The sequence below is a fragment of the Chiroxiphia lanceolata genome, chromosome 3 (assembly GCF_009829145.1).
Source record: "Chiroxiphia lanceolata isolate bChiLan1 chromosome 3, bChiLan1.pri, whole genome shotgun sequence".
Classification (NCBI taxonomy): Eukaryota; Metazoa; Chordata; class Aves; order Passeriformes; family Pipridae; genus Chiroxiphia; species Chiroxiphia lanceolata.
Genome location: NC_045639.1, coordinates 44,752,011 through 44,776,451, shown reverse-complemented (window position 1 = coordinate 44,776,451; position 24,441 = coordinate 44,752,011). Strand labels below are relative to the sequence as shown.

The 24,441-nt window shown below is 37.4% G+C and overlaps 1 protein-coding gene across 2 annotated transcripts; it reads left to right on the top strand.

Moving 5' to 3' along the window:
* The first annotated feature begins 1,756 nt into the window (after positions 1–1,756).
* CEP43 (centrosomal protein 43) lies at positions 1,757–24,402 on the top strand. 2 transcript variants are annotated; one of them, XM_032683482.1, is made up of 13 exons: positions 1,757–2,060; positions 9,600–9,653; positions 11,492–11,546; positions 12,164–12,252; positions 13,042–13,176; positions 15,405–15,488; positions 16,537–16,754; positions 19,007–19,087; positions 19,304–19,413; positions 20,010–20,078; positions 20,808–20,847; positions 21,500–21,593; positions 22,047–24,402. In XM_032683482.1, the coding sequence occupies exons 1-13, from the start codon at positions 1,971–1,973 to the stop codon at positions 22,119–22,121; spliced, it is 1,194 nt and encodes a 397-aa protein (XP_032539373.1). In that variant the 5' UTR covers positions 1,757–1,970; the 3' UTR covers positions 22,122–24,402. The 2 variants fall into 2 exon arrangements, with proteins under 2 accessions (XP_032539373.1, XP_032539374.1); XM_032683483.1 differs by lacking the exon at positions 19,007–19,087 and having other exon boundaries at positions 1,759–2,060.
* The last annotated feature ends 39 nt before the right edge of the window (positions 24,403–24,441 follow it).

Genomic DNA, 24,441 nt, shown 5'->3' with positions numbered 1-24,441 from the left:
TGCATGCATGATTTTTTGAAAGCTTAAATTTCATTTAAATTGTGTTAAGAGTCCGTGTAGCAATGTGTTTCTATGATTTCCATAGGGGTTGACTTGGGAATTACATACATTCAAAATGGCAGCACTTCCTTACAACGTGAGACAGCTTGAGGCTACATCGCAATAGGAAGCTGAACTGTGGTATGCTGCCCTTAAGGTGATGAATATTAACCTAAGGATTAGTCTGGTATTTTGCCGAGCTCGAAAGGGGTTATCTGGTAACTGGATACAAAGTATTCTACATGTATTTGAGAATTTGAAGCCACTGTAACTGAAATGCTGAAATGAATTTTACAAATTACAGTCCAAGTCTACTGACCTTTTTTTCCTTTGCTCTAGCTTTCCTTTACCTATATCAATTATTTTGTCAAGTGTGTTTTGTCTTTCCATTAAATTTGGAGATCTAGTGGACAAATAAAAAATATAACTGTAATGCCATACATTCTGTTTATGCATTTATTATTTGTTTCTGACACGGTTTTGAAAAATTATACTGAAAGGATTGTTGTCTTAAGAAGTGCAATTTTGTAATACTTTAACACAATTTTGTACTGAAGTCAAAGACCGCTAATGTTTCCAAACTTCATGACTTCAAAATTGCAGTGCTATATTCTTTGGGTGGCTATGGGAACGGACTTAAAGCTCCAGCAGTACCTCCCGTGGGTTCAGCAGAAGCAGGGCAGAGTAATGAACACCTGCCTGCCCAGGCTAGGCTGAGTATTTAGGGCATCCCCGAAGAGTCGGTGCACACTTTTTAAAAGCAGCCTCCAGCTGCACCCTGCCCCACCCAGGAGCTGTACCTGCTCCTTTAGAGCATTCCTGACTTATGAAATTATTTATCATATGTTGGACTTCAAGAAAAATCATGGACAGTCCCGCGTGACAAAATGCAACACGCAGAGCTGCAGATTAAGCATTACAATTCACAGAGCTTTATACTTTTTATTTGAAGCAGCAACAACGAACATGCTTGTTACAAAACAAGGGGTCCAGAAGCCCCTTTTGATGCTATTCGGCACCGGGTGCCCTTGCGTGTGGCGGAGCAGGCAGGCTCAGCGGCTGAGATCCGCCCGGGGTAGTTGCCCTCTACAGTGCCCAGGGACTGCACTCTGCCCCGGAGCGGGAGCTGTTCGCCCCTTAAACCCAAATACAGAGCACCTGTAGCCAGCAGGTGTGGGTGAAGGTGGCTTGGTTTGGCGTTCAGAATCACAGAATATTCAGAGTTGGAAGAGACCCACAAGGATTGTGTCCGACTCCCGCCCCTGCTCAGGACACCCCAAGAGTCACACCATGTGCCTGAGAGTATCACCCAAACGCGTCTTGAACTCTGGAAGGCTTTGTGCTCTGACCACTTCCCTGAGGAGCCTGTTCCAGTGAAGAACCTTTTTCTAATATCAAACCTAAACTTCGCCTGACACTATCTCAGGCCATTCCCTCAGGTCCTATCACTGGTCACCAGAGAGGAGAGATCAGTGTCTGCCCCTCCTCTTCCCCTCGTGAGGGAGTTGTAGACTGCGATGAGATCTCCCTTCACTCTCCTCCGGGCTGAGCGGGCTCAGTCACTCCTCGTATAAGCTCCTTGTGTTCGAACCTGGCGGGAAGGAGGGAGGGTCTGAGGGGCCGCTGACGGAGCTGGGTGGCTGCCCAGTTCAGCCGTTACCGCCGCCCCCCTTTGAACTTCCCGCCCGCCGCCCGCGGCCGCGCTGCGCGTTCGCCGCCGCACTTTCCAGTCTCTGCGGGCGGCGGAGGCGCTGGATGGCCACGGCCTCTCTGCGTCCCCTCTCGGGCTGGTGTTGAGGGGGGCCGCTGGGCCCGTCCGCCGCACTCCCTCGGGTCCGCTCTGGGCTAGTGCCGCCGGCGGCGGCGGAGCCGAATCCGCCAAGCTCGTTCCGCCGCTAGCGCGGTTTGGGCGGTTGTCAGGGAGAAGCAAGATGGCGGCCGCGGCGGCGGAGGAGGACACGGAGCTGCGGGACCTGCTGGTGCAGACGCTGGAGAGCAGCGGGGTGCTCAATAAGATTAAGGTTGGGGAAGGAGAGCTTCCCGCCCAGCGGGGAGCGCTGGCTGGCGCCGGCGGCGGCTTGCGTCCCTGCGGAGTTTTGGGGGGGGGGGCTGAGGCTTCCCGGGCTTCGTCCCTTCTCGCTCCCGCTTCCAGCCGGTGTTCCCGGCTGGGGCGCTCCCTCGGCGTCGCGGCCTGGCGGTGGCGCCTGCTTTCCCCGTGGTGCTCCCTGGCCATTCGTGGTGGAGCTGGTACGAGGGCCCCGGGCCTGACCGCCGCACGGGCTGTGCCCCGCGGGAATGCGGGATCCCCCGGGCGGGCAGAGGGACGGGAGCGCGGGGAGCCCGCCCCCGGCTGTGCGGGTTTGCCCTCGTAGGTACCGTGTGGCCTCAAGAGCCCCCTTGCTGCCGCTAAACTTAGGGCTGGGAGCATTCTGCTGCCGCGTGGTGCGGGACGGGGTGGATAGAGTTTATCCCTGCTTCGATACGAAAAGCCCCTATTGAAAATTTCAAGCGAGTTACTGTGGGTCGCTATTTAAACACTTTCTTTTGAGTGTGGGTTGCTTGAGCTGTGCCTTGAAGGCTTGCTAAATCTGGAAACTCTCTGGAGATGCTACCTGCCTACAACGAACAAATAATGCCATGTTAAGAAAATATACGGAACATAGTGGAGTGTACACCACTTCCAAGTCTATGGTGTAGCCTGAACTTGTGTCCGAAAGGGTATGAAAATGGTTTCCATTAGGAGCTTCCATCAATAACTAGTGTGTATAGTAGACAGCAATATAGGTGAGGAAGCCTAAAAATAGATGGGTTCCCTTCCATGCTAAAGGAGAGATGAAGTGTAGATTTCACATCAAGGATAGTGGTGTTTGTCCACAGTGCTGTGTTTTAAGCCTTCAGAGGTGGATGGTTGTTGCTGATACTTCAGGAACAGTTCAATAATTGAAATGGTTAATGGGAGTGAGAGCATATTTGTGCGTGTGCTTTGAAGTCTCCTGCATTTTGGACTAGTCATACTTTTCAATAAAAATATTAAAAACAGTGTTGTTTTTCCCTTTCAAATAGAGAATCCTTATTTAAACTCCCAAAGTAGGTGAAGATTCTAGCTCATGTAACTGCAATTTGAGTAGGGAGACCTTTTTCTAACTAATGTCTTATAGGCCTTTTGGACCACCTGTTAACCACTCATGTAGTGTTAAACAATGAAAGTATGGTGATAATAAAATTGTAATTAAATAAAAATTGCAAGGCAATTGGGTCACATTGAGCCCCTGAGCTGTAGTTTCTTAATTCCTGCCTTTGTGTAATGTGTAAATTATTGTACTGCGCTTGCCAGTTCATTGAGTTTTGCGTAAATATATTTATTGTAGTTCACTATTCTATAATGCCAAAAGTGTGCAGCGTACAATATAGTGTAAGGTATCCTTAAGGCAAACTGGCAAATGACTTAGAAAAATACAACCGGATTATGCCTCTTTATTACTAGGAGTTACTGTTTAATAACTGGTATGCTTATGGCTAAGGCTGTTGTTTGGAGGAATTCATGGTGGTTTTTTTCTTAGCTGTAAACCTTAACTGGCATGCGAGTTTAATGTCTGTGTTGATTGATAGTGTTAATGACTTACAGAATTTGTTCTGCTAGTATCTGACAAAAAGCCCATCGCTGGAAGAATTAAGGTTGAACAAGTCTTCTTAAATTGTCTTTGAATTGAAATTAGATTATACAATGCATTAAAAAAATTGCAGTCATTCTTTCATTAAAATAAATTAAACAGAATTGTGATCAATACTGTTTATCTATTGCGTGTTAATACTTTTTATTATGTGGTGAACCGAATGTTTACGTGTTATCAAAACAGTCTTTTTTTTATACTTCAGAATGAGTACTGACCAATTGGGGGGGAAGGGATTTATTGAAGTAGCTATGTTAAAGAGAAAAATGTGGCCAGTGGTATGCATTGGTATGAAGCACTGTAGGTAATTACAGCTCTGGAAGGATTAGAATTTAAGGGGAATTCTTTCAAGGGATGGAATGTATCAGGCTGTCAGGTAATACATTTTGTAGCATAATGACTGAGTAATTTTTAGAAAGAAACTTATTGTGATACCTTTGTTCTCTAATAAAGCATGATTTTATAATGGATTCCAGTTTATTAGTTTATTCTTATTTTGAGATTAATTTCTGGTGAGCATTGGTATTGATGTAAATTATTTACCTGAAAAAAATGTTACTTGTACGACATTTTAAAAATATGTTTGGGATTTTTGAATTTACATTAGAGTTTGAACACTAGAGTACTTAATGAAGTAATATTGTGAAAACTGGAAGATGTATAAATGTATTTACCGCTTGCACTTAAGAATTTCCTGTATTCTCTAAGATGCAATATGCGTGTATATATATATATAAATATATATATATAGTTTGTTAATCGTTGGAATTAGTCTGATGGATAAGACAGCTTTCTAATGAATTCTGTAAACATACAGAATATAACTGTGGATATTTGGATATTTGTACTTTAGTGAAAATTATAATGATTCTGTGTGATAGTGTACAAATAGGGGTGCTGTGTCTTGAAGACAATGTGATCTTTCTCCTAGGGAAGCTGTCATCATCAGAGCAAGAGGAGTCATTATGCTTTTTACTGTGTTTCTTTGTTAGCTTATTTTGGTTCGGTTTGTATCTTTTAATCTCTTTTGTTTTGGAAAAATTAAGTTTATATTACCTGAATTTTGCATCTTCTCTGGAACTTGCTGTTGTTACAGATGTGAGGAAGGTTAGAATCACAAATCTCATATGCCTAGTAAAGCTTTTGGCCTGCTGATACTGCTAATTTCTTACTAATTTGCTTCAAAACATGGACAGCTGAGGTACTGGAAAATAATTTGATGCTAGATAAGATAAAAGTACTATTTTTTAAAATGAACTGTTAACTGCATACGTATAGGCCAGTTAAAATTGTCCTATTTGCTTTTGTATCTTCATTCCATTTATCATAATGACCAGTGCTTTTAAATGTCTTAGAACTATAAGCTGTCATGATGAACGTGCTTTACACTACATTGTCATCTGTCTGCATGTTGTGATTGGTTGCTTGTTTTAAAGTTATTCATACCAGAGAGTCAACTCATTTCTTGTAATCAAGGAGAATCATTAATTTTTTTTTAATATAACATCTATTTCTTTTTAGTTTTATAAGTTAAGTAAAATATAACCGTCTATAATTATTTCAGGTAAACTAACTGAAATTCAACCTCTAAATGTCAGTATGGTCCTCATAATATCGTGCATGTATCCTGCTTTGGGAATATGAGAACAGGAACTTTTTGTGACATGCACCTGACAAATGTAGCTGTGGATATTTAGAGTTTATGATTTTAAGTGTTTACTACTTCCTTTGTGTTATGAATTCTTCCTTTTTCCAGCATTCATCTTTACGATTACATTGCCGGCAAGTTTAACTTTCTTAACCGATTTAGGCTGCTGACAAAAAAATGATCGTGCAAACTACTTGACTGGTCTTGTTCTGTCACAGATGTGGTCCTGCACTTCACTCATAAGAGAGAAGCAACATATACTTTACTGGTATAAAGCAGTAAGTTAGCAACGTTCAGTGGTAAATGTGACGGTGGTTTAACAAGATGAGATGGCAAATTACAGTTGATTATTTTCTGCGTAGAGGACAGGGGCAGACAAAACTGTCAGGGTGATGCTCCCATTGAGTCGTGAGGTTCAGAAAGGTCTTTATAAATTCCTCTGAGAGGAGTCTAGATACAATGTGATTCTACTGCTAGTCCCAGACTTGGTCACCAGTTTATGTCTAAAGGATTTTGTATGCACAATCAGTCCTTTATGTCACTTAGCCAAGATTTCAAAATTTAGCATGTGATGGGGAGAGCACACCACCTTGTGCTCAAGGATGAGAACCTCACAGATATTGCAGATGGAGAGGGACAGGGTGGATACTGAGTAAAGTTCATAGTGAAGTTGCTGATTATGGTTTGGCACCAGCTTTGGATATGTAATACATATCTGGTATGTATCAGACTGGTGCAGGCTTTTTAGCCTGATGCACACAGGGTTTTAGCCTGGGGTGATCAGCAGAGGTTAAACAGCTTCATGTTCTGCCATTGCTCTTTCCAGAGCAGTGCATCTGCTCTGTATCTACCAAGGTGTATAACAACCATTTTGGAGTTAGGAAGTGGAGGTGCTGAAAGTTGTGCAGGAAGCTCCCCATGTGCTGCTAATTTTTATATATGCAAGAGATGTTTTGGAGTCTGCAAGCAAGAGGTAGTTAGAGGATACAGGTCATCTTTCATTCCTGGATGGTCTCTAATCTTTTTACTTCTCATCCGGTATCTGCTATTTAAGTTGCTGTGGATGGCTTTTATAAGCATACTAAATCAGATTAATACCCTTGTTAAGGTGGGTGCTTGTTGTCTTCCTATTAAGAGCATATTTCCAAATTAGATTGGCATTTTTGAGATGTCACCTCAAAAGTGTGTTTGGGGAGCTCTTGAGATACTAAGAACTGTTTTCCCTTGTTCCAGGGAACTGCAGGTTGAGGGAGCTGTTTTCCTGAACAGTACTTAGGATACCTGCAAAAGGCTCTCTGTTTAAAATGGGGTGAACTTGTCCAGGTTCTGAAGAGGGATACTACAATCCAGTGCAGAAAAGATACTTTCTTTCCTGGACTGCAACCTTCTGATTTCTGGTAAACAGCAATCAGTAAAAAACAGTGTTGTCTGACGAGCTGTAAATTCCCAGGAGGAAAAGGGGAAACATTCTTTTGTTTCAAAACACTGACCCATACGTTTCTCGAATACAGACAGTAGTTGTCATATACAATGTTAACCCTCCTCATTTTAGCTAAGTTCAGTGAAATCAAATTGCTGTCTCATTGACATGAGCTCTTGCCTGATAAAACTACTTAGAACGGGCATCTTCAGGGGATGAGAAAGAAGTCTGTAGGCTTGATGGATGGTAGACACTGCCACCTACCTTACTCATCATCATCTGTCTCGGTTGACATAACCCTGTTTTATTGAAGCCTTAGGAAGGATATGGGTGGAGAATTTGATTAAGCTTTGCTCTGCTTTACTACTAGACTGTGAATAAAATTCTTCATGATGTATTTGGATTATGTTGAAAACTGCTATCAGAATGAGGCAGTGTGGAATAGGGAAATGTGGAAAACGTGTTACAATCTGTTACAATGTGTTACAATCTGCAAGAGCAGATTGTAACAATGTATGGAACACAGTTTGGGTTGGTGGGGAAGGATACCAGAGCAAAGACAAATACAAACCGTTCACACTTAGTAAAAACAAAAGGAGTGTGAGAAGAATGATGTAAATGGATTAATCTATGCAGTTATATAAGCCTTTGTATCTGCTGGTGGGAGCAAATTGCTATGGCCATACCTGATCTCAGTCTCTGGTGTTCAAATTCTCTGTGACTGGTCTCAAATAATGTCTATATGACATTATCCATCCTACTGGTTATTATGATTCATCTTATATTAGAGTGATTATTCCTCGGTCCTCAGCTTTTTTATTATATTGCTTTCTACTTTCTTCTGCATGAACTTGAGAATTTTTGCCTTAATCTCGCACAGATTCTAGTGTATGGTTCCATGTCTAAATTTATCGAGATGATATTTTGAGAATATCTTGCTATGATCTGAGCAGTGCCCACCTCAAAGGATGAACATCAGTGTGTCGTAGTGGTGCAAATCTTCCTTTTGGAGATAGTGCAGGAGTGTGTAACTTCAAGCATACTGTGATGCTTGCAGGATTGAAGGGTCGGTTGAGGGGCTGCATATCTGTGGAAAGGCTTTAGGGAGATGTTCTGGATAATGCAGGTAAGATAAAGGGAGATGTCAGAAATACCGGTGGCATTATCTTCTAGTGATGAGCTCCTGACCTTAAGGTTGTTAATTGGGCACTAAAGTAAATCAGGGTGAACCGGCTATTAGTGGGGAATGGCAACATCTGGGAGAAACTGACGCTGTGTCATTACATAAATAAGAAGAAAAGCACCTCAATTTGTAATTAAAAGCCACTGGTTTGGACCTAGAGGAGTGGAGCAGGCAAACAATCCCAGTTATGTGAAAAAAAAAAAAAAAAAGTTGTGATATTATTCCAAAATCTCAAACGGGTCAGACTCTGTATCAACTGATGTATTGGCAACTACTTTCTGACAACTTTGTTATAGAGTCCCATGATCTAGACCCTTAAGGGGGTTTACCCCTATCCACATGTAATGGCTGGTGTGTTTTTATTTTGAACAGCTGTAGTAGCCAGTCAGGAATGCTTCCTTATTTTTGTTGTCTTCTTATGTTAGTATATTTGGTTTCTGTGGCATAAGTGACAAAGAAAGCCTCACAAGCAGCTTAAGTTTATCATAGTGACATAGAACTAAATAAACAAGTTTTTAGCTGTTGGTGGGAAAGTGAAATGTAAACTGATTTTGTAAGAATAATATTTAAATGAATGCAGTGTAAGAGGTTTTGCCATTTGAAAAGGTGTCGAAAGAGGGTTTTGCTTAAAAGGGAAGTGTTTGTTTTTCCCATGAAAGGATTTTTTTTTTTTTTTTGGTGGGAGGGAGCAGTTATAGGGTAATCCGTGTTTAGTTCTCTCTTGTAATATACATGAGAAAGTCCAGACACTTCGTACTGTTTTTGTTCTTAGTTATGGAAATAGATCTTTCTTTAAAACCCTGATTTCTTTCTTGCTCTTGAGAAAACTTTCATACACTGTCTTTTATAGTTTATTACTACAATGTTGTCTAATGGCTGAATTAATCAAAATGTCAGATTAAGAGTTGATTAAGGTGGCAGACTACTTCATCAAATGTGTGTTATCCATTTGATGCATTCAACAAAAGAAGTAGAGAAACTGTAGTGCTTACAAAAATTAAGTATGCAAGGTATAAACTTAAATATTCAAAGTAGTCCTTAGAAGAATTCTGATTATTGATTGTAATATATTTAGAATTAGTTAGGTAAAACGTTACTACAGGAGTGTTTGAATGACTGAGATGCTCTTTTCCTTGAGAAATTCTGGTTTTTGCACATAATCTGACAAGAAATAATAGGAATTTGTATATCTTAATGTTAACTTTTTAAATGGGCTAGTATAAGCTATTTGTTCATGTTTCCTGAATGAACTGTAGATGAAGGATAGGTGTTTCAAAGCTGCCTGAAACAGCTGGATGTTTAACTTTTGGAAGATATAATAAGAGACAACGTAGGTGCTTTGCAATCTTTTTATGTACAAAGAAGTAATTTAGGAAGTCTTGTATCAAATTCTGCTTCCCCCTCCATGCTCCCCCCTCCCACCTTGTTCTCAGACTGGAAACTATTATTTCTCTGCCTCAAATCACATTGCCTGTAATCTTATGTGTTTTGATTGCACTGGTGTAGATTACAGTTCATGCCAAGTTGCTTGAGGAGAAACAAATAGCTGTTAAGCTACTTGCTAGCTCTTTGCATTCTATTTGCATAGGGAAAACAGTGCTTATAGAAATGATGTTTGTTTTGTTTTTTACCTGGCAGGCAGAGTTGCGAGCAGCTGTGTTTTTGGCATTAGAAGAACAAGAGAAAGTAGAGGTAAGAGAACCTTAAAAAATAAATCAGAAAAAAAAATCCTGATAGTTCTTCATGTAGAATTAAATATAATTGCTTTAATACTTTCTATTTGTGAAATGTAAGAAGATAAAAATATGTATTTCTGCATAAGAACATGATGCATAACGAACACAAAACAGGATTGTCAGGGTGTTTCCTGATGTTTTTAAATAGCCTTTTGAAAATCGTACTTTTAAGTAACTGTGTCTGCTGGGTTTATATTGCTTCTGTCCAATTGACCAGAATAACTAAATGTATTCTCTATCAAATACTTATTTTAAAAAAGATATCTAGTTGACTGAGCAAGATTTTCTCAAATCAGAATAATGTCTTTTGAAATTGAAAATATTACAGTGGGGGTTTTTGACAAGTGTATTGTGAAAGCAATGCAGTAAAATGCCAGTGCTTTTGGTATTTGCCATAAGGATGTTGTAGGCTTGCTTCAGGATAATTTGCTTTAATACTTAAGGGTGAATTCTTAATTAGCAGATGGACTATGTATTGATACTTTGACAATATAATAATATTAAGGGAATGAAATACTATCAAGATTACATAGCAATACTGCTGTGGTGTACAGACACTGGTCTTGTGACCCCTTCTGCTGCCGACATTGCTCCGTTTCCTGTGTCTTTTCATTTTCCAGAACTGGAGAGTAGAAAGTACTGTATGTCCATCCTCTGTTTCAAAAAGAGAGGAATGGAAAACTGTTCTATTCCTCTACTGGTTAGATGGTTGTGCTCTTTCTGGAAAATTGCTTAACTGAAACAGACAGTATTGTGACATTAGTAAGGAGGAGAAGTAGTTATTCTATGATATGAGATTCCATATTCCAGAAATTTAGTGTAAAATTGTGGAAGAAGACATGATGGAAGAGTGATATAGGAGAACAGTGCCATCTCTTATGGGAAGCTTCAGCATATTATGGAGTGCCCAGAGAACAACCTCCCACACTATCTGGAGAATAATAGCACTGAAGAGAAATTTGCTGCAGTAGATTTCTGCTCACCATTTCTCCAAAAGCTTATCATGATATTTTAAATCTACACTGTAGACGCTGGAGGTATCTTAATACTTACCACTTCTCTGAATTCCTGAGTATTAAGCAAGATAGATTTCCTTTTTTTCAGGCAGCACTTTCTTGTGTGTGGGTTAGTATTTACAACTATAGTAATAAATACATATCGCGAATCCTTTTCTTACCCAGGACATTTTGATATGTCAAGAATGGCATTTAGAATTTGTTTTGAGAAATCCCTGAACAGTTCTGACAAACCCAAGCATAGCACATGGATTTATTTCAGTTTAAAAATTAAAGTTGAAGAGGGCAAATCTAACAAGGGAGAAAAAAAGTTTTCATAGTATCTTTGAAGATCTTTTAATTAATAGAAGATTAGTATTTATTTGTGTACTAGTTATTAGCATAGTCCACACTGTCTAGAAGATTTGTAAATTTCCATTTTTTTAGAAGCTGGACTGAATTTTTTTAAACAAACTTCACACTATATTAGAGGAGCAACCTGGGAAGTTAACTGCTTACCTTACCTTTTTAATCATTAAGTAAATAAAAATCAGTATGCTAGTAAGAATTTTGGTGAAATTATTTTAGCTCTGAGACAGATTTAATTTTCCTAAATAAATGTAGCTTTTACATGTAGGTAGTCGAATTAATACAAAGGTAGATTTTGAAGAAGTGAATTACATATGTGAGGCATCATTGTGGAACAGAGTACAACAAAAACATTATCTTGCTGTGGTTTTCATTTTCTTTCTAGCACAAAGATGATGTTAATTACTCCTTGGTTTTTGCTTTTTGACAGAACAAAACACCTCTGGTAAATGAAAGCTTGAAAACTTTTTTAGGTACAAAAGATGGTAAGTTCTTTTTTTAGTATATACTTGTCAAAATAATAAAAATAGGAAACAAAATATTAAATCTTTGAATCTTATTAACAGTACAGTCATCATGACATGCTTTTGTTCCTTTCAGATGTCATAATTACCATTCATTCAGAACAGAATTCAATCTATAATATTTGAACTTAATAGTGCTGAAATTGTATTTTTAACTAAGATGATTAATGCATTTAAATTAATATTTAATGATAACTGGCGGTTTTGCTGACTCTCAGACATTCTAGACCAATAGAAACAGTAACCAGTGAAAACTGACTGTTTTCACCTGTAGAGGTACAGGAGTGAATAAACACATAGGAGAAATGTCAAAATGATGGTTTTTAAACAGCTGAATAGTTTTAAAAAAAAATCTTACACATGAATTTTGTAGGCAGTCTCTATGCTCTTGAAGTATTATTGACTTAAATGATTTTGATGTAATGGCTGGGTTAGATAATTTTGAGTTGGTATACAAATTTGCTATGTGGTACTAGTTTGCTGATGTCTAAATTATGTTCATACTGAAACCATATTAATGTTAAATCTTTGAAGTAAGAATTCTATCTGGTGTATTTTTACTGTTATTTCCTTTTTAGGTCGCTTGGTAGCAGGTCTTGTTGCGGAATTTCTGCGGTTTTTCAATCTTGATTTTACATTGGCTGTTTTTCAGCCTGAATCAAGCACAGTAAGATGTACTGATTTTATTTGTATGCTATGCTGACTGTTTGGACTGCATGGCAATAAATAGAAAAACTGTAGCAGATTTATTTAAGCCACTTGCTTCTTTTTATAAGAAATAATTTTTTTTATGTTTAGTCTGTACAAGTTACTTATTGTCATAAAGACACATTTTTCAGAAACGTGTGCTAATATGAGTATTCCCTTTATTAAGAATCAATGCTTGATAATTATGAAGTTAACGATTTTTGTGGAATCCTATAATAGCGTATGCAACAGAACATTCCTGCAACATTTTTTGCCACTAACTTTACTATGTCATAATAATAAGTCAGTATTGTTGCATGAAAATTAAAATAATGTCAGTAATGTACTCTAAGAGAAATTTCAGTGAAACAAAGGACTTTGTGCAGATATACTTGACAAAAAGTATAATTTGGTTGTGAGGGACCAACAGGGATAGCATGCTAATGACAGATTCTTGCATATTTAAAACAACTTTGTGTGATCTGTGACAAGTTCAGGTATAGATCAGAAGTAAATTATGCAATAGGTGGTATCTAAAAGATGTGTAGATGTGGCACTTAGGGATATGGTTTAGTGGTGGACCTGATGATCTTAAGGGTCTTTCCCAACCTAAGTGATTCTATGATTTTATTACTTCAGTCCACTTGCAACAGGAAGTCAAAATATAAGCTGTGTTAAATAAGACCAAAAAGCTTTTTTTATATTACAATGTATTTTGTTTTCTGACAGTTATTTCTATGTTGTGATTCTTTTTTTAATTCTCCTTCAGCTAAATGGCCTTGATGGTCGAGAAAACTTAGCTCGAGATTTGGGAATTACAGAAGCAGAAGGTACTGTGGGTGGTCCCCTGTTGTTGGAGGTTGTTAGGAAGTGTCAGCAGAAAAAGATTTCAGGCAGTGGAGAAGTAAGTAGTATTAACATGCAATTTCTTTCTTTCTTTATAATTATTCATTAATTTTTATTTCAATGATGAAAAACTGAAATTAAGAACACCTGGCTATTGTTATATTGCAATATTTCAGGTTGTTACTATATTATGCCTTCAACTTAACTTATCAGAGAGATAAGACATAAACTTATCAGAGAGATAAGACATAAACATTATGACAATTCTACTACTTTTAATGCCACCCTAGTACTCTTTACTAATATTCTGCTAAAACATAGTAGCACAGAGTGGAGCCAGGTGGGTATCAGTTTCTTCTCCTAGGCAACGAGCTGTAGGACAAGAGGGCACAGTCTTCAGCTGTTCCAGGGGAGGTTTAAGTTAGACATTAGGAAGAAGTTCTTTACAGAGAGAGTGATTGGACATTGAAATGGGCTGCCCAGGGAGGTGGTGGAGTCACCGTCCCTGGAGGTATTTAAGAAGAGACTGGATGTGGCACTTGGTGCCATGGTCTAGTAGACAAGGTGATGTTGGGTCAAAAGTTGGACTTTATCTCAGAGGTCTTTTACAACCTAGTTGATTCTGTAATTCTGTGATTCAGATAAATGACACAAAACACTGTGTCACTTATTTTCTAGTTGCTAGTGTGATTTGATAACACTTCTATTGGTACCTATTTTCTTTGGCACACTTTTAATTTTAATATGACCTGAAAAGCCTACAAGGGGTTTTGTTAAAAACTTTAAAGCTCTTCTGAAAACATATGTATTTAAAACTAAATATATCAAAGTATTGAACTACATGAAGGCAATGACAGTAATATTGTTAATTAAATTAATGAAATCCAACCAATAGCATTTGATTGTGACTCAAAACGAAGTTCTTTACACCCAAGATGCATTCAGTACCCCAATGAAAACTTAAATTCAGAAGTAGTTGTCATTGAATTCTTGACATAGCAATTTTCTGTCACATGAAAGGGACGTTTCCTCAAGCCCTTGGTGTTTGATCAGTCTGTCAGCACCCCAGGAAAGCTGATACCCTTGTGCCCCACCAGTCTGTCATTGTCCCATTATCGGGGCTCCACTGAACAGTGCTACTGGATCAGAGGGCGGTTTGACTGACTCGTTCGGAGACAATGCCAACAGTGTATTGGAGTCAAATCCTTTATTACAATTTGGAGATGCTCTCTGGGATCTCCTCACTCTTAGTCAAATATGTTATCTACTGCTAGTGACTGATAGCACCCTTGAAGGACTCGTGCTAAACAGTTTGTGGAATAACACACTTTATTAATAAAAACACCGATATTAGAAAGTTGTGACAGGTTAATGTTGTAAGATTGCTCATGTTAACAAGTGACTGCAAAAACATATTTAAAGCATGACACTGACAAGCTCTAATCACCAAGGAAAGCTAGCTCAAAATAATCACTTAGCACCCGTAGAATACGGTTCTTACCCAGTGGGGGAGAACACAGGTTCAGCTCATCAACTGATCCCAGAAGTTATGGTGGAGTCTTCCCTAACTTCTCCTCGTTCTTAGTTTACTTTTATACTGTTACTTTACATTTAGGTGGAACTTGAGTGACTCTAGTCATACACCCTTTTGTTACTGATCGGTGTAAGATTTTATCTCTTGCTCTTTAACTTATAGTCAATAAAATATGGAACGCATGCTCAGTGAGGGGTGGTTGTACCTTGGAGGAGGGTGACTTTGAGATGAACTTAGTATTACAATTAGATTATAATGAACCAAGTTCATCCAAGGAGAGCGATTTCGCCACAGTTGCTGCTTCAGCAGCAAGATGACGTCTCGTCTCTCCCTTGGTTGACAGCTGCTATGTGATTTATCAGCTCTGTGGTACCATTGAGTTCCCCTCCCTACAAAGGTTACAACAGAGCTTGACCGCAGTATATCCACTCTGCTGCGCCCTCTGTTTCATCCCTCTTAGCATGCATTTGGGGTTGCAGGCTGTGTTGTGTGGGCAATCATTGTGCAATGTATTTCGTGCATGCCAACTGTGTTTCACCCTATAATTTCCATACTGTTGTAACTTCTGTTAGAATGTGAACATAACTTCCCAGTTTTCTCTTTTTTCTCTCCCAGTGACCAAGTCATCTTGCCACAGACAATGTCACAGTTTGCATACTGTGCAAGTGAGGATGGTAACCTTGTTTCTTGTTGGATGGAATTATGACAAAATTAAATATATTTTTTAATAAGTGTTTATGTGAAACTTTTAGGTGGCTCCAGTTCTAAGTGATAGCCAGTGCCCCACATCAAAATCATCTGATGGAAGGTCAAGTACACGTTCTATACCAAATAAGGTAGGATTGTTTATATATAATGAAAAGCTTCATGACATACATGAGAGGTAAAAGAGAGAACTCCTATGAAACTGCAGATATGATGGCATTCACTTAAATCATCTGCAATTTGAAAGTATTTATTTCACTTTAGGAAAACTTTTATATATGAATTCAAGCAAAGACCAACTGTTGTGCCTGCAGGTTCTCAGATGACATAGTAGCAGCTTGCTGCCTCGGGGCCCAGAACAGAGAAGTAGCTGTAGCTTCCCCTTTATTCTAGTCAGGCTATCATTAAGCTCTTAATTTTCAACAACAATTCTGTTCCTCTAGGATATGAAATTAAAATATTGTTGTTGCTACCACTTACGGGTTTGAGTACTTCTTCTTGCCCTAGAAGAACTGAGCTGCTGCCAACAATTGAATGTGATTCTGTAACTGAGATAAAATGGCCTTGGTATGAAAAAGACTTACCAAGGTAATTTTAACTCTCATGGCCTATAATTTGAAAATTTTACTTCAGTCTTCTGAATGAAAGTTGATGACTGATAAAGAAACACTTGGGACATTACAACCTACATACCTGTTGGGTATCTGCATTAAACAATACTGTTGGTTTTGTTTCAAAACTGTGCTGTTATTAGTGTGCAAAAAAGAAGTTAATGTAATAAATCTTTTTACTGGTTTAATTTTAATAAGTCTAGGAGAAGGTAAAATAGCAGTATTCCTTGCTGGGTAGAAAAGTACTATGTCTGTAGATTTCTTTATTTGATAAGCAAGATCTTTTAAAATTGTTTGCTTTTATAGTAGGAGTGATCTAGATAGCATAGCAGTGCACAGGATGGAGCAGAAGTTTTTTATGGCAGCAACAATAAACACTTTCTAAAGTGATAAACCAATTTTTTTCTCCCGTGTGATTCTTGATGATACTAATACATTTATTAGTACTTCTCAGGAATTTGAGCTAACATTTTAAAAAGTGGTGGTAGTTATATGTTGTCTGTTTATATTACCACTTAGAGTATTACCAGACATAAATACTTATTCCTTTCATTCTTTATCTTTCAAGGCTGCTGAAAACACTCAGAGTGATACCAGTGTCTCATCAGGGGAAGCAAGCAAAAGAAGCATTCATTTTCTGCCTAATGAAGCAAAACTAGATCCTCAACTAGAAAACAAAGACTTGAATACCAAAGAAAAAAGTGATGCAGTTGTGGATGAAGATGATGAAGAAGGAGACTCTTTCTTTGATGATCCTATACCCAAACCAGAAAGAATTTATGGCTGGTAGGTAACATGAATGTTCTACGTAATACCAGATTTGTTTTGTCCTCAGGATATTTGCAGACCTTTGAGAGCTAGCTGTTATTTGATTATTTGCACATGTAAGTGGAAGTGTTTAGATCTATTCTGTAACATTTTTTTCTGAAGTGTGGATTTCTCTGACTATTCTTTGAAATGCACAAAGAGTGTCCTCTGGGATCTCTTGGGATGTACCTTGAGTGGAAAAACCTGTATCACTTCAAGGTGCATCAGTGAGGCTATAAAATGTTCCCAACCTATTTCTTTGGTGAAATGAACAGGTATGAAGGACAGGCATCAGTGTTTCTTCTTGCAACAGAGCTGCAGTGGTGATCTGTACTAAAAGAAATGGACAGTGACAGGGATAGTGCTTTAAATATCTGTATGGCTTTGTAAGGAGGACAAAAATCAGTATAAACTGGCTCCATAAACTGTAATAATAATAAGAGTTTCTCACAGCTGAGGGTTTCTTCTTCATGTTACAACACCTGTTGTGTGCAGTAAAATTTTCAGTGAAGTGTCATTTCTTCTGCGTATGCCAATTTTGCAGATGCATCTGAAGCCCGTTTTTTGTTGTTCATCTGTGGAGTCTGATGACTGAAAAATATCATTTGAAACAGGAGCTATACAACAGCTTTGTTATAAAACTGAGAAAACCTATCTTTGTGTTATCATGTTGAGTTATCTTGAAACCTAGTTTAGATATCACTGTTGAGAAATGCTGCAGGATTATTTCATGGTGTTCTTTTTGCTGTGCTCAAGTAATCAGAGAATTGCTCCATCTTAGCAGAGATTAAGAAGACATTGCAGAATCATTTGTAAGTCAGTTTGGAAGTAGCTCCCCTCATATTGGCTTTCCCCCCCCAACTGTGTTGATAGTGGGCAGACCAGCATAAGCTTTTTTGTATTATTACTTCAGTAGATGCTTAGTCTTAGAATGGGATCCTTCTGGTAGAGCACAATCATGCCAGGTAGACTAGGTCTCTTTCTAGCAAATTTTTTTCCTCAAAGAGCAGTGATTTTTCTCTGGAAAATATTGTGTAGTATTTATTTTCTCTTTTTCTTATTGTTAATATCAAGATTACAACTGTATCTGATTGCATTTACTCCTCCTTACTCAAGGGCTCATTTAACTAGCCTTTAACCAAAGTAAGCATCATAGCAGGTGGTTTAAATGATAAATTGGGAAAATTAGAAAAGTCTGGAAAAACTCCTGCATAGTAATATTTACTCATTTCTTGTTGTTTGAGAATTTTCATATGACAAGAAAGAAAATTCATGTTGAAACTAGATAAACTGGATTTCTTCTAAAAGACCATCCAAGAAAGAGACTCTTAAAATTATTTTTTAAAGTAAGCATCTTTTTTTCCTAGTAGGGAAATTCCCTCCAGAAAAAACGATTTCTGAATTTTGTATGTCTATACTAGAGTCACAGTCCACGAGGCAGTAATTTGTATTGTATGATGTTATTATGATGTATGTATTCTAGTAAGGTCCCATAATAAGGTTTGCTGAATATGTTAATAGCAAATGAGCTAGAATCTGATTGTAACTAAGCTGCCTCTGCTGAATCTTTCACTTCTACCCTCCTGACAACTCCTCTAGAGGAGAAAAAAGAACATACTCTTCAGGCAAAATTTCTCTGTGGTACCTTGTGCTGGTGTACCTGAGTCCCAAGGGGTAAATAAATAGGAGAGGCACCAGCATCGCTTGGTTTGCAACAAGGTGATTTCCTTGTGGGAGCCTTGCCCGTTCCTGTAAGATGAGTGCACTTGGAGAGGAAGGGAGCAAGCACTTACTAAGGAGAGTATGAGAGATGACCCAAGTACTCATTTGCTCTAGATCTCTGACCCATTGTTCAAAATTTTGAAGCATTTTAATGTGTGATGTTACACGTGATGTTTTGGTGATCTAGATACAATGAATGATTCAAATGTTGTCCATTATTATAGGAATGGAATCACAGCAGCAATGTTCTGGCAATACTAAATGTGGAAGTCTTGGTCTCTTAATTTGTGTTTCTTCATCCTTTGCTTGCAAGTAGGATTTGAACTAGGTAGTAACCAAGTGAACTTAAACATGTGATAATGAGATCTATCTTCCTGTAAGTGAGACTGCTCTTAGAATTAATATCTTCATCAGACATAATATCTTTTAGTTGTAAAACAAACTAAAGTTCTGATTTATACCTGAATCTTTCTTCTTTTGGCTGCATTTACATGTGGGGATAATGAAAGGTCCCTTGATAAAAATAGTGATGCTGATGAAGGTGCAGGAGCTCTGTCTGTGGGAGAAGACAGGAGGAAGTCTTTGCATGGGTGAGAAAGTGACTTTCTTAGTGGATGTTGTGCTTGACACTTGTGTCAGTAAACTGCCTACTGTTTTTAAGATAGCAGAATGAATAGTCCTGTCCCCTTGCTCTTTTTTGCTGTAATATTGCTGTTCTAGTTTTATGACAATTTAATAATAGAAAAGAAATGAACTGCACACATTTTACAACTCTGTGGAGTACTTATTTATTTGGTTTCTTTTAGGAAAACTGAAGCCAGTAAAGCCGCAGGTCTAGCATCCCTTTCTGATGCACCGCCTCTAAAAAGTGGGTTAAGCTCCCTGACTGGTGCACCTTTGATAAAAGAGTCTGATAGTAAGTTTTCATGTGTTTTTGTCTTTTGATGATTGTAGAAGATATTTCCTGTAATGAGTGAGCTACACATTCAGATGGAAATGTGATAGAGTATGTGGCCCCCTTCTGGTTGTAATGTGCTTTATACTGATGCTTTCTTCACCGACTGATCACATACTGGTTTTGATATATTATGCTACCATTGGGGCATTTTATGTTTTGGAGCATGAAATACTTATCTACATTCCTTTTACTGTGTGTATATAAAGCAGTTTTTATGGGTATGTAATTCTACTGCTCAGTTTTTAACTGAAATTGACTTACTCCTTTGTATTGTTATCTTACAGTATTTGCACCAGTGCTTTAGGGGTATTTGCTTTCATGTTGTAAAACCTGATCCTGAGTACTAGGAGATTTATCCCTGTTTACTACTCATGTTTTTAAATGTTATGGGTTCAGACCTGAAAATATAATATAATATTGCCATACTATACTATAAAAGTATTTAAGGTTGTAATAAAAGAACAGTTGTTATAAATGGTTGATTGGTATGTTTAAGTGGGATCTTATTGAAGAGTCACAAGTCAGATTTCTGATACAAATGCTTTTGTTTACAGATTTGAATAAAAACTCTGTTTTGAAAGACCTGCGGTTGGTAAACGCAAAATTGGGATCACTAGAATTAGGTAAGTAACTGATAAAAGTTAGGAAGCTCTGATATTTTTAATTGTAAATTCTGGCCCAGCTTCTTAGAGCAATCTGAGAAACTGAAATATACATTGAACTAAAATCTTCAGCTTTTACTTCTGACATTCTGTTTGGCACCATTGTGAAGCTGACTGGAGTTAAGAGCAAGATGTGATCTAAAGGAATACAGAAAAGGGATAACTGGTGTCTTGTGGATTAGTGTTCTACACATGGAAAAAAATTTGATTCATTCTGTGCAAGCCTTTGCTAGTATCAAGGTTTCAAGTATCAAGTCTAGGTTTCTACAAAAAGAGTGGGTATATATTTGTGGTAAAAGATAGCCTGATAAGTATTACTGGTTTTCAGTTGCATATTTATTTACCCTCCACATCTTTGAAAATTGCCTTGTTAGCTTTAGGTGCAATATGAAGAAGATGTGACAAAAGAGCAGTCAACATTCTTTCAAAATAGAGCTGCCAAGTATTTAAGTTTTGTATTCAGCAATGTAGTCAGCATCCTGAAAATGTATGTTCAGTTTTGAAACAGTTTGTGTTAACAGTATTGAGATTAATTAAGGACAAATATCTTTCTAATCTGCACAAGTAATTTAATCTACTCCCACTTTTGCTGGTCATCAAACCATGTATTTTGGTGCAGGAATAGATTCTTTTTTTTGCATTTCCCAAAAAGAAAACTTGTTTGATTAATAGCTTTTAAAACTTATTTAGGAAACGGAGATGATGATGAATATGCGGATGACTTCAACAGGTAAGAGAAGGATGATACCTCAGTAGCATTATAAGCATACCCACTAGCATATTTGAATTATTTCATAATATTTCAGACAGTCACTATTGCTGGAGTCTGTCAGTATTTCAACATTCCTTTAAACTTCAATTTGCTATTTTAATAGGTTTAATTATGAGTTCAAAAACCAACGAAGAGGTCACTTTTTGTATAGGGATAATGAGTTCCTTAAAAACCTAGTGCTAACATTAAGACAATACTTTGTTCGTTTTTTGGGAAAGGGATTTGAGATTTTTTTCCTGAACCATGCCTTTAACAGTGTTTTAACACTTTAATTAATGCTATTAGTCAATGATTTTGTTATATGCTGAAATATTTAACTGGAAAGTAAAGCATTGTGAGTGCTCAGTAATAAATACTTAGCAACCTCATCCTTATGATGTGAAGGTATTGGTGTTGTAAACTGCATGACAGAGGCCTAAGTACTTCTCAGTATTTATCATGGTTTCATCAAGATAGAAAGCCATTAGTTGTTATGGGGTTTTAAGTAACTACATATTTAACTTGCTAGGAAATGAAATCCCAATCAAATATCAGGTATAAAGTGAATGTCATACCTGGGTGTTTGAAAAGGAAGCCTTATTTCTATGATTTTGGTTTTCTTTCTCTTTAGTACTAGTCATCGCTCAGAAAAAAGTGATATCAGTATCGGAGAAGAAATAGATGAAATTTCTGTGGGAACAGAAGAGTCAAATGCCAGTGATAAAGTATGATTATTTTAAAATTGTTGTTCTTGATAGTCTTCTTATCTTGTCTTGACTTTATTTTTAACCTTCTCTGAAGTAATGTGCCATTATCCTACATTACTAGGTAACATGTTAAGGTTGTATTATTTGTTGCATTCTGTATTTTTACACCTAGTATCCCTGCCAAGTTAGATACTATAATGATTAAAGGAAAAAGCAACCCCACAACAGTTGTTCAGTAGCACAATCCACTGTCTTTTTCTAGGCATATAAAATGTATTTGAGGCTGGTTCAGTACCCAGCATACAAAAGTCTTAACCCCATTATCTCAAGATCTGTCTGAGCATCTCCTAAAGGATTATGAAATCTCGCTGAAAGAGCTTGAGGCCAAAAGGATAGGTTGCTATATGAAGGACTGCATGACATAATACTGTTTTTGTGGTTTCTGAATTTGCAATTTTATTTGTTTTCTAGCTCGAAAGCATCACACAAGACCTTACCATTTCTCAGTTAAGTGACGTTGCAGATTATCTGGAAGACGTGGCATAGAATTGGACAACAAAAAATCTTTCATTGTGCTGGACTAGAAGACTGCTGTGGACTATTAATTTCAGACAATCACTTTTTGCTGGAATGTCCACTCCCTACTCTTGTGCCTTGTGTTTCAAAAGACTGTAGGTGGAGAAGGCATTTAAATATTCTTTACAAGAACTAAATGAAATAGTATGTTCCCATTTGAGTCTGATATCACAATTACTTTCTTCATTTGGTTCAGCCAAACCTTTTACAGCAGGAGATGGATTTTCCAAGTCGAATGTCCATTGCTGGCAGTGGGCATAATAAAAACCAGTTGATAGGAGAACATCAAGAAAGAGGCATGTGGCTTTATAGTGAACTTGCACTGTTATTTTAACAGTCCGATTTTTTTTTTTTCTTTTTTTAAAGATAACCAAAGGAAGAACCTTCAAAGGTACTGGTTCAACTCACACATCTTTTAACACAATTTTATCAAGTCAGCATGTAGTACATATTTACGGTAACTCTAGCCACAGTACCTAATTACTCCGGACTTACTTGAAAATGCTCTTTTACAGACTCTTCTGAAAGTTGGACTTTAACTTTTTTAAAGGCATATCAAATTGAGAGTATCTAAACTCTTAAATCTAAATTTAGCCATATTTAGGAGCTAAATTTAGCACTAGACTTAACTCAGAATATTCTTGTTTAAATGTTTGTCAGACCATTGATGTTAAGACCTAAGCTGTTTTTGTGTATGATAATTTCATCAATGTTATCTGTTGTTAAATCACGAAAAGTAATTTTATTCACAAATCATCAACTAAATCTTATTGGGTTTTCTTAAGTTTTTAATGGGTTTTCTTAAGTTTTTAACAGTGTGGTAATGCTTTGTGGAGCTTTTATTATTGAGGGCTCTTCATGTGCTGTAAGCTTACTTTCATTCTTGAAAATCCTTGTTAAGTAAAAATGAGCGCCAAAAAGTGAAACCACTTAACCCTCTGCTTTTCAGATTCTGACTGCTGTACAGAATTAAATGCAAATATTTAAAAATACCCTACTGAAAACATTATGGACACTAAGTTCTAGCTAAGAGCAAATTCTTGTATTTTCACAATACTCTTGCAAAACAGGGTCAGTAATGGAAACGTTGACAGTTCTTTAACAATACTGTACATGGCGCTGCTGTAATATATAGGTCATGGACATTTGTAATACTGAAACAAGACTTCAAAATGTGCACTTTCTGAACATTGTGAACACATTTGGAAACTAGACATGTAAGTGAATATAAGTAATTTAATTTTAACTTTTTTTCCTTTTTTTAGACTTTGTAATTTTTTTTTCAGGAACACTGTTGGCCTGTCATCTGTGATCACCACAGTGGAAGTAGCATGCTAAACTAAAGCCATTGGTTAAGCATAGAAAGCTGCTACTATAACTGGAAGCTGACTTAAATCTTTTTTTTGCACTGGGCCAGCAGGCCTGGAGCAGTGCTGGGAACTTAGGCTTGTACATTACATAAATGATTTGAGAGGAGAGAAAAAGTGTGCCTTTTATTTATGTGCACCCCAAAATAGCCAGCAAAAAAGCATCAGAATATTTGGTCATGCTGTTAACTTTTAACTTTGTGCCATATTGTAGCAGCTGAACACAGGAGAATTTTTTTCACCCCCATGTGCCATAGACTTCAAATAGCAACAATGTTATATGATACAGCCTGTGTAAAAAATTCCTTCATGGATAGGGGAACCTGTGCCTCAAGATACTATATATGAAAAGTTTGGGTTGGTATTTTTTCTTTACTTTCTCCTTTCTTTTTTTCCTTTCTTTTTTTTCTTTCTTTTTTTAAGAGCAACAGCATATCTGAAGGAAATAAAATTCCACAGGAACACCTGGGAACAATTGTTTTCTGGCATTCATTTTTAAGGTGTTTGGAATAAAGCAGAGGCAGTGTTGTTTGGTTTTTTTAAGTGTCTTGGAAAACACGATGTTCCTGTTACACCTGTTAGCTGTAAGATATGTGGCAATTTATCATACCAAAAGAAACAAAAAGTTTATTAAATTATTTCTAATTACATTTGAAGATGTGGCCTTTTCAAAAACTAATTACATATTTTAAGTGTTAACATGACTTTTGTTAACAGAGGAGTGTGTTCTCTTACCTTGGGAGTTAATGGCAAGCCTTGCACTTTGGCTCTAATTAAAGGAAATACCAAAAAGTGGTAAGTCTCTGTGCTGTTCCTCCTGTGAGCTTTTATTGAATTGTGTATAATAATTCAAATTGTAAAATAAAGCTATTATGCTGGCTAAATTGTGTCTTTGAGACTTCTTGAACCAAAAATCTTAACAT